This window comes from Xiphophorus hellerii, chromosome 5, assembly GCF_003331165.1.
Source record: "Xiphophorus hellerii strain 12219 chromosome 5, Xiphophorus_hellerii-4.1, whole genome shotgun sequence".
In the NCBI taxonomy this organism is placed as follows: Eukaryota; Metazoa; Chordata; class Actinopteri; order Cyprinodontiformes; family Poeciliidae; genus Xiphophorus; species Xiphophorus hellerii.
Window position 1 is genome coordinate 33,645,238 of NC_045676.1, and position 12,600 is coordinate 33,657,837.

Consider the following 12,600-nt stretch of genomic DNA (forward strand, 5'->3'; position numbering starts at 1 on the left):
AATTACTAAAAAAAAAATCAGCTCCACTGAGGGGGCCCCTTAGTGGCTGCTTAGTTTGCTTATACCTTGGGCTGGTGTTCTGTTGAAATGTGCTGCCCTCGGCATTACTACTGTAAACAACTGTCATTGTTTGGCGGTTAATCAACACAACCCGCTCTAGTTCTCTGTTTGTGAACATGACGGTAGCAGTTTTGGACGCGTAGCACCGACAGACAGACTATCTATCCGTGCTACAGTAGGAAAATCTGACGAGGTAGCACTGATAGTCAGAACACCGGCGGACATTCAATGCTAGCTGGGTGTTTATTCTGCCCCCAAATAAAAGCCAACGGCCGCAGCTCAGTTCCTCTGGCACCGAAGCCGCAATGATTGTTGCCAGCTGCAGAATAATTCTAAAGCACGAGGAGCAGCAATATGATTTATGAAAATGCCACAGGAATGAATATAAATGAGTTGACTTCAAAAATCCAGCTTTGAAACAGGCGTCTTAGTTTTAGAGAGTCTGATCTTCCAGACGCTTAGCTCCGGATACATGAGCATATTTCTATAGACGAAGGAGAAATAGTTCCAGCTCTAAAGATGCGCAATTTCACCGGTTGGCTAATTACCTAATGGAAATGGGGAAGACACGGGCAGTTGGAGTTTTGCCTAAGAGGTTTGAAAGCGGGAAAATCTGCCAAGGGAGAAAACAAGTGAAAAAATAGGAACGAGAGTTCAGATAGTGTTTGACAAAGGAACGTGATGAACTAAGATTTTTATCTAGCGCGGCCCCTTTAAAAGATAGACAATAGAAAATATAACAAACTAGATGATAAGGACTTTAAGGACTAAACGAAAGGCTACAAGAAGTTGGAAACTGGATCGGAGGAGGGAGAATCCCGCCGAGGTTGAAGGTTCACATGCTACTGAAGACGGATGGAGGGTCCCGTGATGCGAAGGTGCAACGAGAGAGATTAGGGATGGATCATCCCGGAGCTGAGTGAGATTGACCTGGGAAGAGCAGAAATCCGTATCAACTGCGCAACAGGAGCTTTCAAGCCTGGGTAGAAAGAAGAACGAGTCCGATATTTCCACGAAAGAGCCAGAACACGGCGAGGTTGAGCAGCAGCAGCTTGAAGCTCAGCCAACGAGCGGAAGACGATGAACAGCTGGACCTTATCAAGGAAGACGCTTGATGATTGGAGGAAGAGACCATCACCGATTGGTTGGAATCGAGGCGCATGACGACATCTTTGATTGGGCAGGTGAGATGAATAGAGTCTTCCAGTTTGAATTTACGCCTAGGCTTCATATTAACATAAAATTATAATTAGCATGACCTAAAGTAAATATGGGAAGTTAGCCAAAATAACAGCTTCATTTGTCAAAAAAATGGAAAAGCCTTTAGAAAAGATTGTGCAATAGATAGCTGCATTTGTACCAATATATACATTTTTACAGACACAAGAACATGACAAATTAATTCAAGTTTTGAATTAGTTTTAAAATTGCACACATTAGTAAAACTGAATCTAATGTCTCCAACTAGAACAACCAAAGTGCAATCTCTGGGTTCAGTGCATAACTGTTTGATTTGTGCATAACATACAAAACAAATGCAGAATGGAACAAAATTCAACACTGAAAGATCAACAGATCTAAACAGAAAAATAAAACTGCCAAAAAACAAAGAAATGTTTTTTGCAAACACCTAAATTCAAATGAGGCATTCATGTCCACTAACATGCAGAGAAGCATTTTTCTGTCCATTCTGTATGAGACAGAAAAGATATGAATTTCTTAATTTGTAACATGTCGCTTACTCATGGGAATTATGTAATTCACCATGAGATGCTTTGATAATTATGTTCTTGTTTTCCTGAAATAAAATACTAAGCATATCACAGATTATGTTATTATTCACAGGTCAAATGTTATTAACTATAAAGACACTTGCTGCAATGGCATTTCTCAGTTTCTCCACATAATAGCAAGATGAGGTGCAGTTTGGCAACATGTTGCCTGAAGACGTTTTTAGGCAACGTGCTGTCTAAAAAACATTTTGTATTAAAAGTTTCCTCATTTGCCTCAGGATTTTAAAACAGTGGAGCTAAAGATTCACACGCTTGTTAAAATGTCTGGATTTTATGATGCAAAAAAGATGAGAGCAAGATAAACAACTGAACAATTTGACAAACAATTTATAAAACCAAACTCCAGATTTGTTGGCTTCTGAGGAGTAAATCAGACTCAGGTCTGGACTTAGCCAGAGGTTTTCTCTTCTTCTGGTGAAGCACTGGGTAGATGTCATATTAAAGGTAAAAAAAATGTCCACAATGATTTGTGTGCCATGTTTTGACTTCCTTTTCATTTAAATTTTACTAACAAGAACAGTCAGATTAACTGGAGACGATTGAACTGTCAAGCATACAATAATGTTGTAAGTCATGAATAAAACACTTTCAATCTGATTTCTCATTACCGTACATGTGGTACCAAATTGTCTCCAGCAAAATACAAAAACAACAAATACACAGTTTTTAACTTAATAAATCACATCTAAATGCTGTAAAAGGCACTGCATCCACAGGTTTGTCTATGTACAGTACGGGTACGCACCGACATAAGCCTTAACATCAGGGCTGAGTCCAGGTGAGGTGCACATCCTTTCGGCACCGTAGGTTCGTACCAGAGCTCTCCTGCACATCTGTTTTAGGCGCTCAGGCCGCTGCCTGCGGTAGGGCTCAGTCAGCCTACAGGGGGAGCTGGTGTAGAAGGCAAGCAGAGCGAACAGCGAAGGGAAAGTTTTCTGGCTGCCATGCAGGCTGAAGAGCAGGTTGTTCAGCTGGACACGGACGCTGGTGGGGCCGTCTTCGCTTTGGTAGCTGAGAGTGAAGAAAACATCGGGCTGGCCGCTGTCCCTGTGAAAACAAGGACTGTCTTGTCACTCTGTGCAGATCAGTGTGCTTGATGACAGAGCTGGAACATGCTAAACAGTTAATAGTATTTCATGCTTTTAAACAGAAAAACATGTCCACCAATCCAAACTATTACGGTAATTGTTTTTAATACTTCCTAGATACTCCAAAATGTTCTTATATTTAATCTTGACCCGTTATGTTTGTTCTGTATAATTATTAGTAAGATCATGTCAGTTTAACATATTATTTTGACTTCCACTGTTCATTTCTTGGGTTACATTTTTTTATTTGAGCAAATGACAGGTATGATTATGACATTTTTTTGAAAGTGTATATTTTGGGCTAATTAGGCATTCAATCGATCTGCTATCGTTTGCTATTGTAGCATCAGTTTGTCATGGTCTGCTGAAGAAATCTATTGATGCACAGTCACCTGAATTAATTAAGCCTGGCTCAACATAGCTGCACCCCCTGAAGCTGGTTTGGTCTGAAACAGATAAAGACAGGATGAACTGGTGGATATGCCAAGCCTGGCTTTATCCCTTATCCTGAATTTCTGAATCCTACTTTTGAGAAACAGCCCTGTGTTCAATTGCTTGTCAACACAAACCACAAACCAGCAGGTCTCATGGCAGCAGTTCAATGCATTAAGCATCCAGACATTGTGTACAGTAGAGAGATCACTCAAGTCTAAGGTGAACATCAAAGTGAGAAAGAAAAGGGGAATTAAGTGATTTAAGTGAACCTAGTCATGACTGTTGGTGCAAGAAACTGCTGATCAGATGGGATTTTACTCAGGACCATGTCTCAAGTTCACAGAGAATGACCTGTCCAGTCGTCTGACCTCAGTCTGACAGAAGGCCTTTGAGTCAACTGATGCAGTTCTGAAGGCAAAAGGAGGTCAAACTAAAGTGGTGTACCTAATAAAGTGACCAGTGAATGTAGAGTTCCTTCAGAGGTTTGTGGGTTATAAAGAATGTTTCCTGTAAGGCTGTTAATGTTAAAGCATTGACACTTTAAAGATTATTTGAAAAAGCTCAACACGTTAACGTTACATAATGCAGGTTACAGGTTTTGGACACATTTTCTCACTTTCTTATATTGAAGATTCTCCAGGAAGACAGCTAAACAGTGAGTGGATAGAATGATGTTGTACAAAGTAGAAACTAACAAACATGATTTGTATTTTGGGTTCTTGTTAATAGCAACCCTGATAATAATGTCAAAATGTTTGGTTTGCTGAATAATGTATTCACTTTTGGATACCTTCATTGGTAATCTACAATGTTAAGTGTCAATGATATACTGTATTTACATAATAGAATGTTATTTTCACTCTAATGCTCCTCATATTTTTGGGAGGATTGTATTAGGACCTTGATGCCAAACAAACTACAGTATGTACAATAATGTGTGGAGTGGGTATAAAAAATGAGACTTTGTTCATTGAGACACAACAGCTTTTATTTTATTCTTGATTTTGCCTTAACTCCTGAAGGAGATCCAGTTGTTCTGACGGTTCTCCTCATCGTTCTCCATCATGTCAGCCATGTTCCTCTTCTTCTGTTCCCTGGGAAAAGTAGATAAATAACACAGAGTTACTAATGTGGAAGTTATATACACAGAAGGAATTATTTAAAACAGACATGTTACTTTATATATATGCAAACACTTTTTTTTTACCATCCAGACAAACAATTATAACAAATAGTTGTTTAAATTAAAGACAAAATGTAATTACTTGTAAGTTTTAGACATATGTAGACATACAGCCATGGATAAAATAGCACTACCGCTTATTTTTATGTTCTCTACAATTAATAATTGATAACAGTTTAATTAGAGAACTGACATGTAGCCATTTTACAATAATAGAATATCATATAACATGTTTTATTATCTCACAATGGGAAAAACTCCGGAGCAACAACAGCAAAATGAGAAACAGTCGAAGCATTTAGATTCACAAAAAGATCAAATATAAAAACCAAATGAAGGCGACATGCTGTACAATACTGACATTATTTAGAACTGAGGAATGTGAAACTGAGTATCTTTAGAAAATGCGCAAGTTGTGTTTTTTATCAATAAAAATACAGCAGACTTTGTTTCAAATGTCTTCCATGACTGTAAGTAGGCGACCTTAACTATAGTAAAAAGCAGGCAGATATATCTAGAAACTTCTCACCTGGCTGGAGATCAGCAGCGGCCTCAGCTGCATCTGACTCGGTGTTCACCGTCGGGCTCCGAAGCGGCTAACGAGGCTTTCCATTCTCTCCACTACATTCACAAAAACTCCATCGAGCTGCTGCTGAATATTGAAATCCGAAGCAAAGAAAAGTCGGCATCTTTTAGTTCACGGCTTGTTTGTAGCTTCCATCACTTCCGTGTTGTAGCGAGTTTGAAAAGTTCGTTTTTCTTCTCTCTTTGCTCCTCCGTCTGACCACGCCCACAGCCAATCAGTGAGCAGGAGCGAAGCTTGCGTCACCCACCAAAGCAGGGCCGGTGTTATGCCCCGGCCTGGCTGGGCCTGCTCCGAAGCAGGGACCTAAAAAGCAGGACCAGCCCCGAAAAAAAGCCGGTGGAAAAGCTCTGAAAGCGAGCCGAGCCGAGCCGAGCCGAGCCGAGCCGAGCCGAGCCGGTGGCCTCAATGCGCGCTGAACACGCACCTCTAAACGCGCGACTATAGGGTTATATATGCACTTCACATTGAACTAAGCAGAGCAAATGCGATGGCTTTTAAACTGGACTCATACCTTGAAGAAGAATTCTGCAAAAAACGAGTCTTTGGAGAAAGATGACTTCTCAACATGAGGGGGTTGATATAAATGTCCATACAGGTGAACCTGTGTCCAGTTTAAATGGGATCAACCTGTGTCCAGTTTAAATGGGATCAACCTGTGTCCAGTTTAAATGGGATCAACCTGTGTCCAGTTTAAATGGGATCAACCTGTGTCCAGTTTAAATGGGATCCATGCCAAGGTAAACTTCAGAGATCCAGGCGCAACAGAGTGATTGATTGCTATGAACGGGCCTCTTGGCTTCATGCCCTGTTCAATTCACCAACTATAAATGCATTTTTCAGGAACGATTTTTTTTTTATTAAAAAAAAATTAAAAATAAAGTTGTGATTTTTTTCTTTTCTTTTTTAGAAATACAAAAACAACTACCTCTGCCAAGCGTTGCTCTGGAAACCCTGGCACTGTTACGTGATGCAGTCCTAGAGAAAACCTTTTACTAAAAATATTTTACAAACTGGAAGTAAGAACCTCTACAAAATGATCTATGCAAATTTAGAAACACAAAAAAAGCACACCTTCTATCATAGGCTGGTGTTAGCTTAACTAGTGCGTAATTATATTTATAAACAATAATTATTTACTGATTTTTTGGTCAATATGTGGTATGAAGCTCAGATCAAATGACACTGAAACATATTTACCTGCTCAGGAAAATATGAATTCCCTAAAATAGTAGAAAAAAAAACAAAAAAAAAAAAACAAAAAAAAAATCAGCCAACAAATGAATGATGAATGACACTATTATTTTTAAATAATTAAAAAAAAACAAAAAAACTTATGAAGCATCAGTGCTCCTCAGCTCATGGTATGCCCCAGACTCATCTGAATAAAAGCAGTAAACCAGGAATAAGAAGTGAAATGAAGCTGTGATGCTACCTGAGAAGGAAAGTTCCCAGAGCTGCGTGACTGAGTCTTTGGTGTGCTTCCTCCATGGTCATGGGCCCCCAGTAGAAACCACTTTCCTGCAGCTGTAGGTAGGTGAGTTTGACCAGACGATACTCTGCAAAGCTGGTGAATGGACGGATGTGTGTGGGCAAGCCGTCAGCATCTGCTCCTGTCTCTGGCTACAGCAGAACAAAACAATTCAATCACATTCACTTCAAGAACACAAAGTTATACCAAGTTTTTGGTCTACTTTCTAGTGCAAATATCTTAGTACACATGGAATAAGACATACTACATTAAAAGTAACTTTTCAGCAGGATATAGGGCTGGTTTTGAGTAAATAATTCCTTAATATTGACGAAAAGGTACTTCTTCCATAGGCAGATTAACTTGTAATATGGGAATAATGTCTTGTTACAAGTGAAATAATAAGACATTAATAACAACCCCATTTTTTCCAACTTTAAAAACCACATATGACTTTGTCCAAACACTGACATCAAGCACAAAGCATTAAAACACTCAGAGTTACACGCTCCATATGAAAAAGTCAGGAGAAAATGTCTAGTTTAGATAATCACACTTTGGACTTTTTATATTTCAAGCTATTTTTTACAACTTTATTCAACAACCATAAAACAATACAGTAACAGTATTTTCTAAACGGGCCTAAAAGGTTTGCAGATAAAAGTTTCTGCAATCAGGTTTGAAGTTCACTCTGATAAATGTTGGAAGCTTTCGAATAAAGACCCTCCCACAAAAAAATGTGTTAAGAAACATTTCAGGAACTGCAACAAAAAGCATCAATACTGTTAAATTATTCCTGTTACTATTTCACTAAATGTTTTTGAACATACAGTCACACATTAAAATATATCTTTCGGTGTCTTGCATGTTTCTATTCATTCTTGAAGGAAATAGATTTCCTGTGCCATGTTCACCTGACACCTGTAGGTTTGGGAACTAATGAATCAATCATTTGTAGGTTTATCTGCATCTCACAGATAAACCTACAAATGATTGATTCTTTAGTTCCCAAATGAAGTCAATCATTTGGGAACTATAATAGATTTCATATTTTAGTTTTCTAGACTTAAAATTCAAAGATTTCTCAGATGGTCTTCAGGCATTTTTTCAAAATATGACTTAACATATTCTCACATGAACATTTTTTTTAATTACTGAATACAGATTACCTTATTCTAAATTTTAGAATAAGACTTAGAGTAAAAACAACAACAAAAAATACTTATGCATTCAGCTATAAATAAGAATCTTGTTCTAAAAATTGCGATTGGTTTGAGTGTAAATGTTTCAGGTTCATGTCTTTTCCAATATTAACTCAGCAGCCAGTTTAAAACCCAACTCTTCTCCCTGGAGTTTGACACCATCTGAGATGTTGACTTATTGAATCGTGTGACTATTTTCTCATCTTGTGCACACTTTAGTGCTTTGGTGCACTTGAATTCAAGTGCTCTATGAATAAAGTTAGTATGATCAGCATCATTTTTTTTTTCATCCAAGTGCCTTTTAGACAATTAAATACAACAGATGTGAAACAATTTCAGTAATTCAGTTTAAAAAGTAACATTTAGTTTTGGCAAAGGATTAATGAAATTCCCCAATTCAGGTTTACAGAAAATTGGAAGATGGAGACAAACTTGACATTATGGATTACACCAGTGATGCCCAAAGTGGGTCCTGGAGAGCCGGCATCCTGCATGTCCTAGTTCTCTCCCTGGTGGTACCAACAACCTTTTCAGCAGGTCAGTGTTCTTCTTAGGCCTCTAATGAGCCATCATTGGATCCAGGTGCGTTAAACCAGGGAGAGTACTAGAACATGCAGGATGCCGGCCCTCCAGGACCCACTTTGGGCACCACTGTCCTACATGCAAGTTACCATGGATATGTCCGTGTTTGGTGGCTCTAGAACACACTGGAGGTATCAAACTCCAATCCTCCAGGGCCACTGTCCTGCAGTTTTTAGATGCGCCACAGGTACAAAACACTGGTAATGAAATGGTTTAATGACCTCCTCCTTGTGTAGATCAGTTCTCCAGAGCCTTAATGACCTAATTATTCTATTCAGGTGGTGCAACAGAGGCACATCTAAAAGTTGTAGGACAGTGGCCCTTGAGGACTGGAGTTTGAGACCCCCGGCATAGAGAGTCAGGAGGAAGACAAGCAGCAGCCTGGGAAACCCAACCTGACAGCTGTGGGAGATCCAGCAGTCTGGGCGGCTGCTTCTCCAGAGTCAGAGTTTTTGCTGTTTGGAAAAGGTCATTTCATTATGGGACCAAGATAGTGGTCTTTTTAATTGCATTGAATTAAATTAATACATATTAAGGCTGGAAACGGGATTTTTTTTCTAAACTTGTTTTTATCTTCTCATCCAGACCTGGGAAGACTCAAACGCTTCGTACTTCCAGAGACCATGTGAGACATGAAACAAAGTATTTTCCCTCATTTTTAGCAGCTGAAACACTGAAATATATCCTTAATAATAATACGGAATTGATCATTACTATATGTGTGTAGTAATACCCTTTTGTTGTACAGCATAAATAAATGAAAATCTGCTAAGTGAAATGTTCCTTTCTCTTGATTTCACTTGTTCCTTTTATATTGTTGGTCTAAACACTCAGCAGTAATGAAAGCACATAGCTGCTGTACAGAAATCAAACGGCACACTGACCAGCCTCCAGGACTCCGACTCCTCCTCAAATTTGAGTTTGCACCAGAGCAGAAAGTCTAGCTTTGATCCTGCAGAGTCCTTGTTTTCTGCGTTAATTTTTTCCGCTGCTCGTTCGGGTCGATGTGACTCCTCTGGGTTCTGCCTCGGACTCTGTGGCTCAGCTGCTGGCTCCCGTTTTTGGTTCTGATCAGACGTTCTGTCCAGACTGTCTCTGACCATCCTAGAATGGAAAATCCTCTTCCTGACCGCCCACTGCACCGGTTTCGTCTGTTTTCACAAGCAGGCTCTCCATCATCGGCTCTTTCCCACTCGCTCATCAGCAGCCAGGTTCTCTCTGAGGCTCCATGAAGCTTCAGTGTGAACTGGGCTCTAACACAAAGTTCTGATAGGAGGGCAGAGCATGGACGTATTCTGTGATCTTCCAGTTAAACATAGGTGATCTGCAACAAAGGAAGATAAACACAGAAAATCTCACGTTACTATAAAAATAAGTTTGTCTGCTGAAACCTGGCAGGAACAAATCACTGCTTACAGTCGTTCCTGTTCGTCATGTTGCCTGGAGCTCAGTGTGTTTTAGTTTTGGTTTTGGTTTTTCAACAATTAGAAACTTTGAGCGGTTAATTTCTTCACTCTGTCATGTGAATGATGATGTCCAACAACATTGTTCATTTCATTTGAGAGGATATGAGTTGCAGTAAAGGTATAATATTACAGCTACTTACAGTACAGAACACTGAAAAAAGGCAAATAAATTGTTTCAAGCATTGCAGTTTAGACATCTTCAGCTGTGTGTTGAATGGCAAAAAAATATTGAATGGCTCTCTAAGATTGGCAGAAGACAATAACTTGTATTTTACTTTAGATGTTATAATACCTCAGCTAGAATGAACAGAGGTAACAGATGCACCAGTCAACCTGCAAAAGATCAGATTTGTCAAATTATTCCTTGATTGGCTCAAAAACTGAAAATTACATTTCTTTTAGATAAATACCTAAAAACTAAAAACTCCAACCATATTTTGTACCACAAACGCATCAACCACGAGTTAAACAAAAATCATATAAAGGTTAGAAGAGCATGCTTTGATGCATAAATGGTAATAATCTGGAATATCAAAATATCAATTAAACAAAATGTATCTGCAGCTATGTGTTTTTGAAGAAAAAAATATATATTTTGGCCAAAATTTCAGACCCCCCAAAAATGATAAAAAAAACACTATAATTGAGTGAAAACCTGTTGTATATTTTAAGTATTGAAAAAATATTGCAAAGTGCTTAAATTTGTATTATGGGATTCTTTTAAAACTATCAAACTATCATCTTCAGAAAGTTAATATTTTTCAGGAATAAGACTGTTTATGCATTCATAAGCCAACATTAGGATTTTAAAATGAATTCTGTGATGCACAGGAAGTGGACAAATTGAGGACAGGAAAGTTGAGGTCATGTCAACCGAAAGACGCAGCTGCTGCATCCTGAATAAGCTGAAGATATGAAAGGGAGACTGGACTGCAACAGTGGAGATAAAGCTGTGTGTTTTTCTCTCCAAGTCATAAAAATTATTGATAAATAAAAAATTTTGTGATAAATAATGCCAGTAAATTTTCAGAGATGCACCGATTTATGAATCTCTCTTACTTCTGATCTTTGAGGATTTTTTTCTAAGGTCATCATAGAAGGAACAAAGATGCTGGAGATTCTACGACAAAGGCAGAAGCTCTGAAGCTAGCTGAAATGTAAACATTTAAATTTATGAATATGGTGTTATTAACTTTTATAAATTTTTGGTAAAAGGTACCGGTACTATGTTCTTTGGTAAAAATTCATAATACCTGTTTGGTTAGTGCATTACACACCAAAATTAGCTTTGATCCAATGAATGAAAAATTCAGATTTTCAGTATAGTTCCTGCTGCTCCACATTCAGAGTTACTGTCCGGTTCTGAACTCTGACCTGGAAGAACAGCAAGAGATGAGCAGAATGCCATAGGAGCCTTCAACTATAAATTTGATATTTTTTTGCAGTTTGGTTTCACTTTTATTTGCATCCAGTAAAATTTCAAAGCTGCAGATTTTAATCAGGGTTTCATAGCCTTCACAGTAACTCTGTCACTCCAAGAGCCTTTTTTGTGTGTCACACAACTCCTGTTACTGAAGCTTTTAGTTTTGAAATAAGGATTTCTCTGTAAGGTTTCCGGAACAGTTTGAATGATTTCATCTTGCTTAAAAAACAAAACAAACAACAACAAAAACTATGTTCTGCTCAATAAAAATATTCAACCAAACCCCGGTTTCTGAAGGGAAGGTTGAATATTTTCATGATGTCAAACAAGTTAATGAGGCGTTAATGAAGAGCTGTAGCAGGGTGGAGATGGTAACGTCCCATTTAAATGTGAAACATAGTTCATCTGTCAGCGCTGCTCTAACCTGAGATATCACTTGTGACACGTCACTACGCACAAGATGGGCGCAAATATATTTTAATAGCGTGTCGATTCGAATTGGAAATAATGAAAGTTTGTGATGTACTTACTGACAGCAGTGAGCTCTGGGCAGCTTCTCTATCGCAAGCGGAGGGTAGAAGAAGTTTTAACAGAAACTTTGTGCTTTCGGTTACTATATTTCTGAAGGCGGAGTCATGAAGGAGATCAGGTGTTAGAGCAGCCGCTGCTTTCACTTTCTCTTTCTCGGCGGCTGATTCTTATAAATCACGTGATATTCCAGCAGCAGTATTCATATATGTGTGCGTGGAAACGGTTCTATCGTTTAGAAATGCAGCGTTGCTAAGCAAACTATATATCTATAATGCAAAGAGAACATTCATATCTGATACATTTTCTTTTTTGGGACCAAGATTAAGAAAGATTAATAAAAACTGGCATCATAAAGGCTCAGTCATTTACCCAGAACCAATTGAGAGCAGTGGGTTCTTTATTTGGTTGTAAAATGGTTGAGGGGCAGCAGGCGCTGCTGTGTTGAAACAGACACATGAAGACCTGAAACTGCCAAACCTCCTACTTTCAAAGTGATTTTCAAACGTGATGATCAATTAAACAAGTGCCTCTTATATGGAAATTTAAAGTATTAAATCCATTCTAGAGCAGTAAGTTAGTAAAAAGTGAACTTTTTAAACATAAATTCAAATCAACTAAAATGAACCCAATCTGTAAGCTTTTAAAGTCTGACTTGGTGAGTCAGAGCCATTGTGATGGGAACTTGACTGCAGGAAATTCTCAAAGATGAATTGAGTTTTTTACAATTCCTTTTCCGTTCCAATGTTCCCAGTGTTCTAGCATAAACATTTGACCCAATGGAAG

At 38.5% G+C, this 12,600-nt stretch overlaps 1 protein-coding gene across 4 annotated transcripts; it reads right to left on the bottom strand.

Annotated features, from left to right (window-relative positions):
• Positions 1 to 1,391: 1,391 nt before the first annotated feature.
• LOC116720739 (suppressor of cytokine signaling 1-like) lies at positions 1,392 to 11,937 on the bottom strand. Of its 4 annotated transcripts, XM_032564138.1 has the most exons (5): positions 11,817 to 11,919; positions 10,156 to 10,196; positions 9,282 to 9,721; positions 6,578 to 6,765; positions 1,392 to 2,900 (listed from the first exon to the last, which is right to left on the bottom strand). In XM_032564138.1, the coding sequence occupies exons 3-5, from the start codon at positions 9,498 to 9,500 to the stop codon at positions 2,576 to 2,578; spliced, it is 732 nt and encodes a 243-aa protein (XP_032420029.1). In that variant the 5' UTR covers positions 9,501 to 9,721; positions 10,156 to 10,196; positions 11,817 to 11,919; the 3' UTR covers positions 1,392 to 2,575. The 4 variants fall into 4 exon arrangements, 3 of the variants coding, with proteins under 3 accessions (XP_032420029.1, XP_032420028.1, XP_032420030.1); XM_032564137.1 differs by lacking the exon at positions 10,156 to 10,196 and having other exon boundaries at positions 11,817 to 11,937; XM_032564139.1 differs by lacking the exons at positions 10,156 to 10,196; positions 11,817 to 11,919 and adding an exon at positions 9,814 to 10,108.
• Between the last annotated feature and the right edge of the window lie 663 nt (positions 11,938 to 12,600).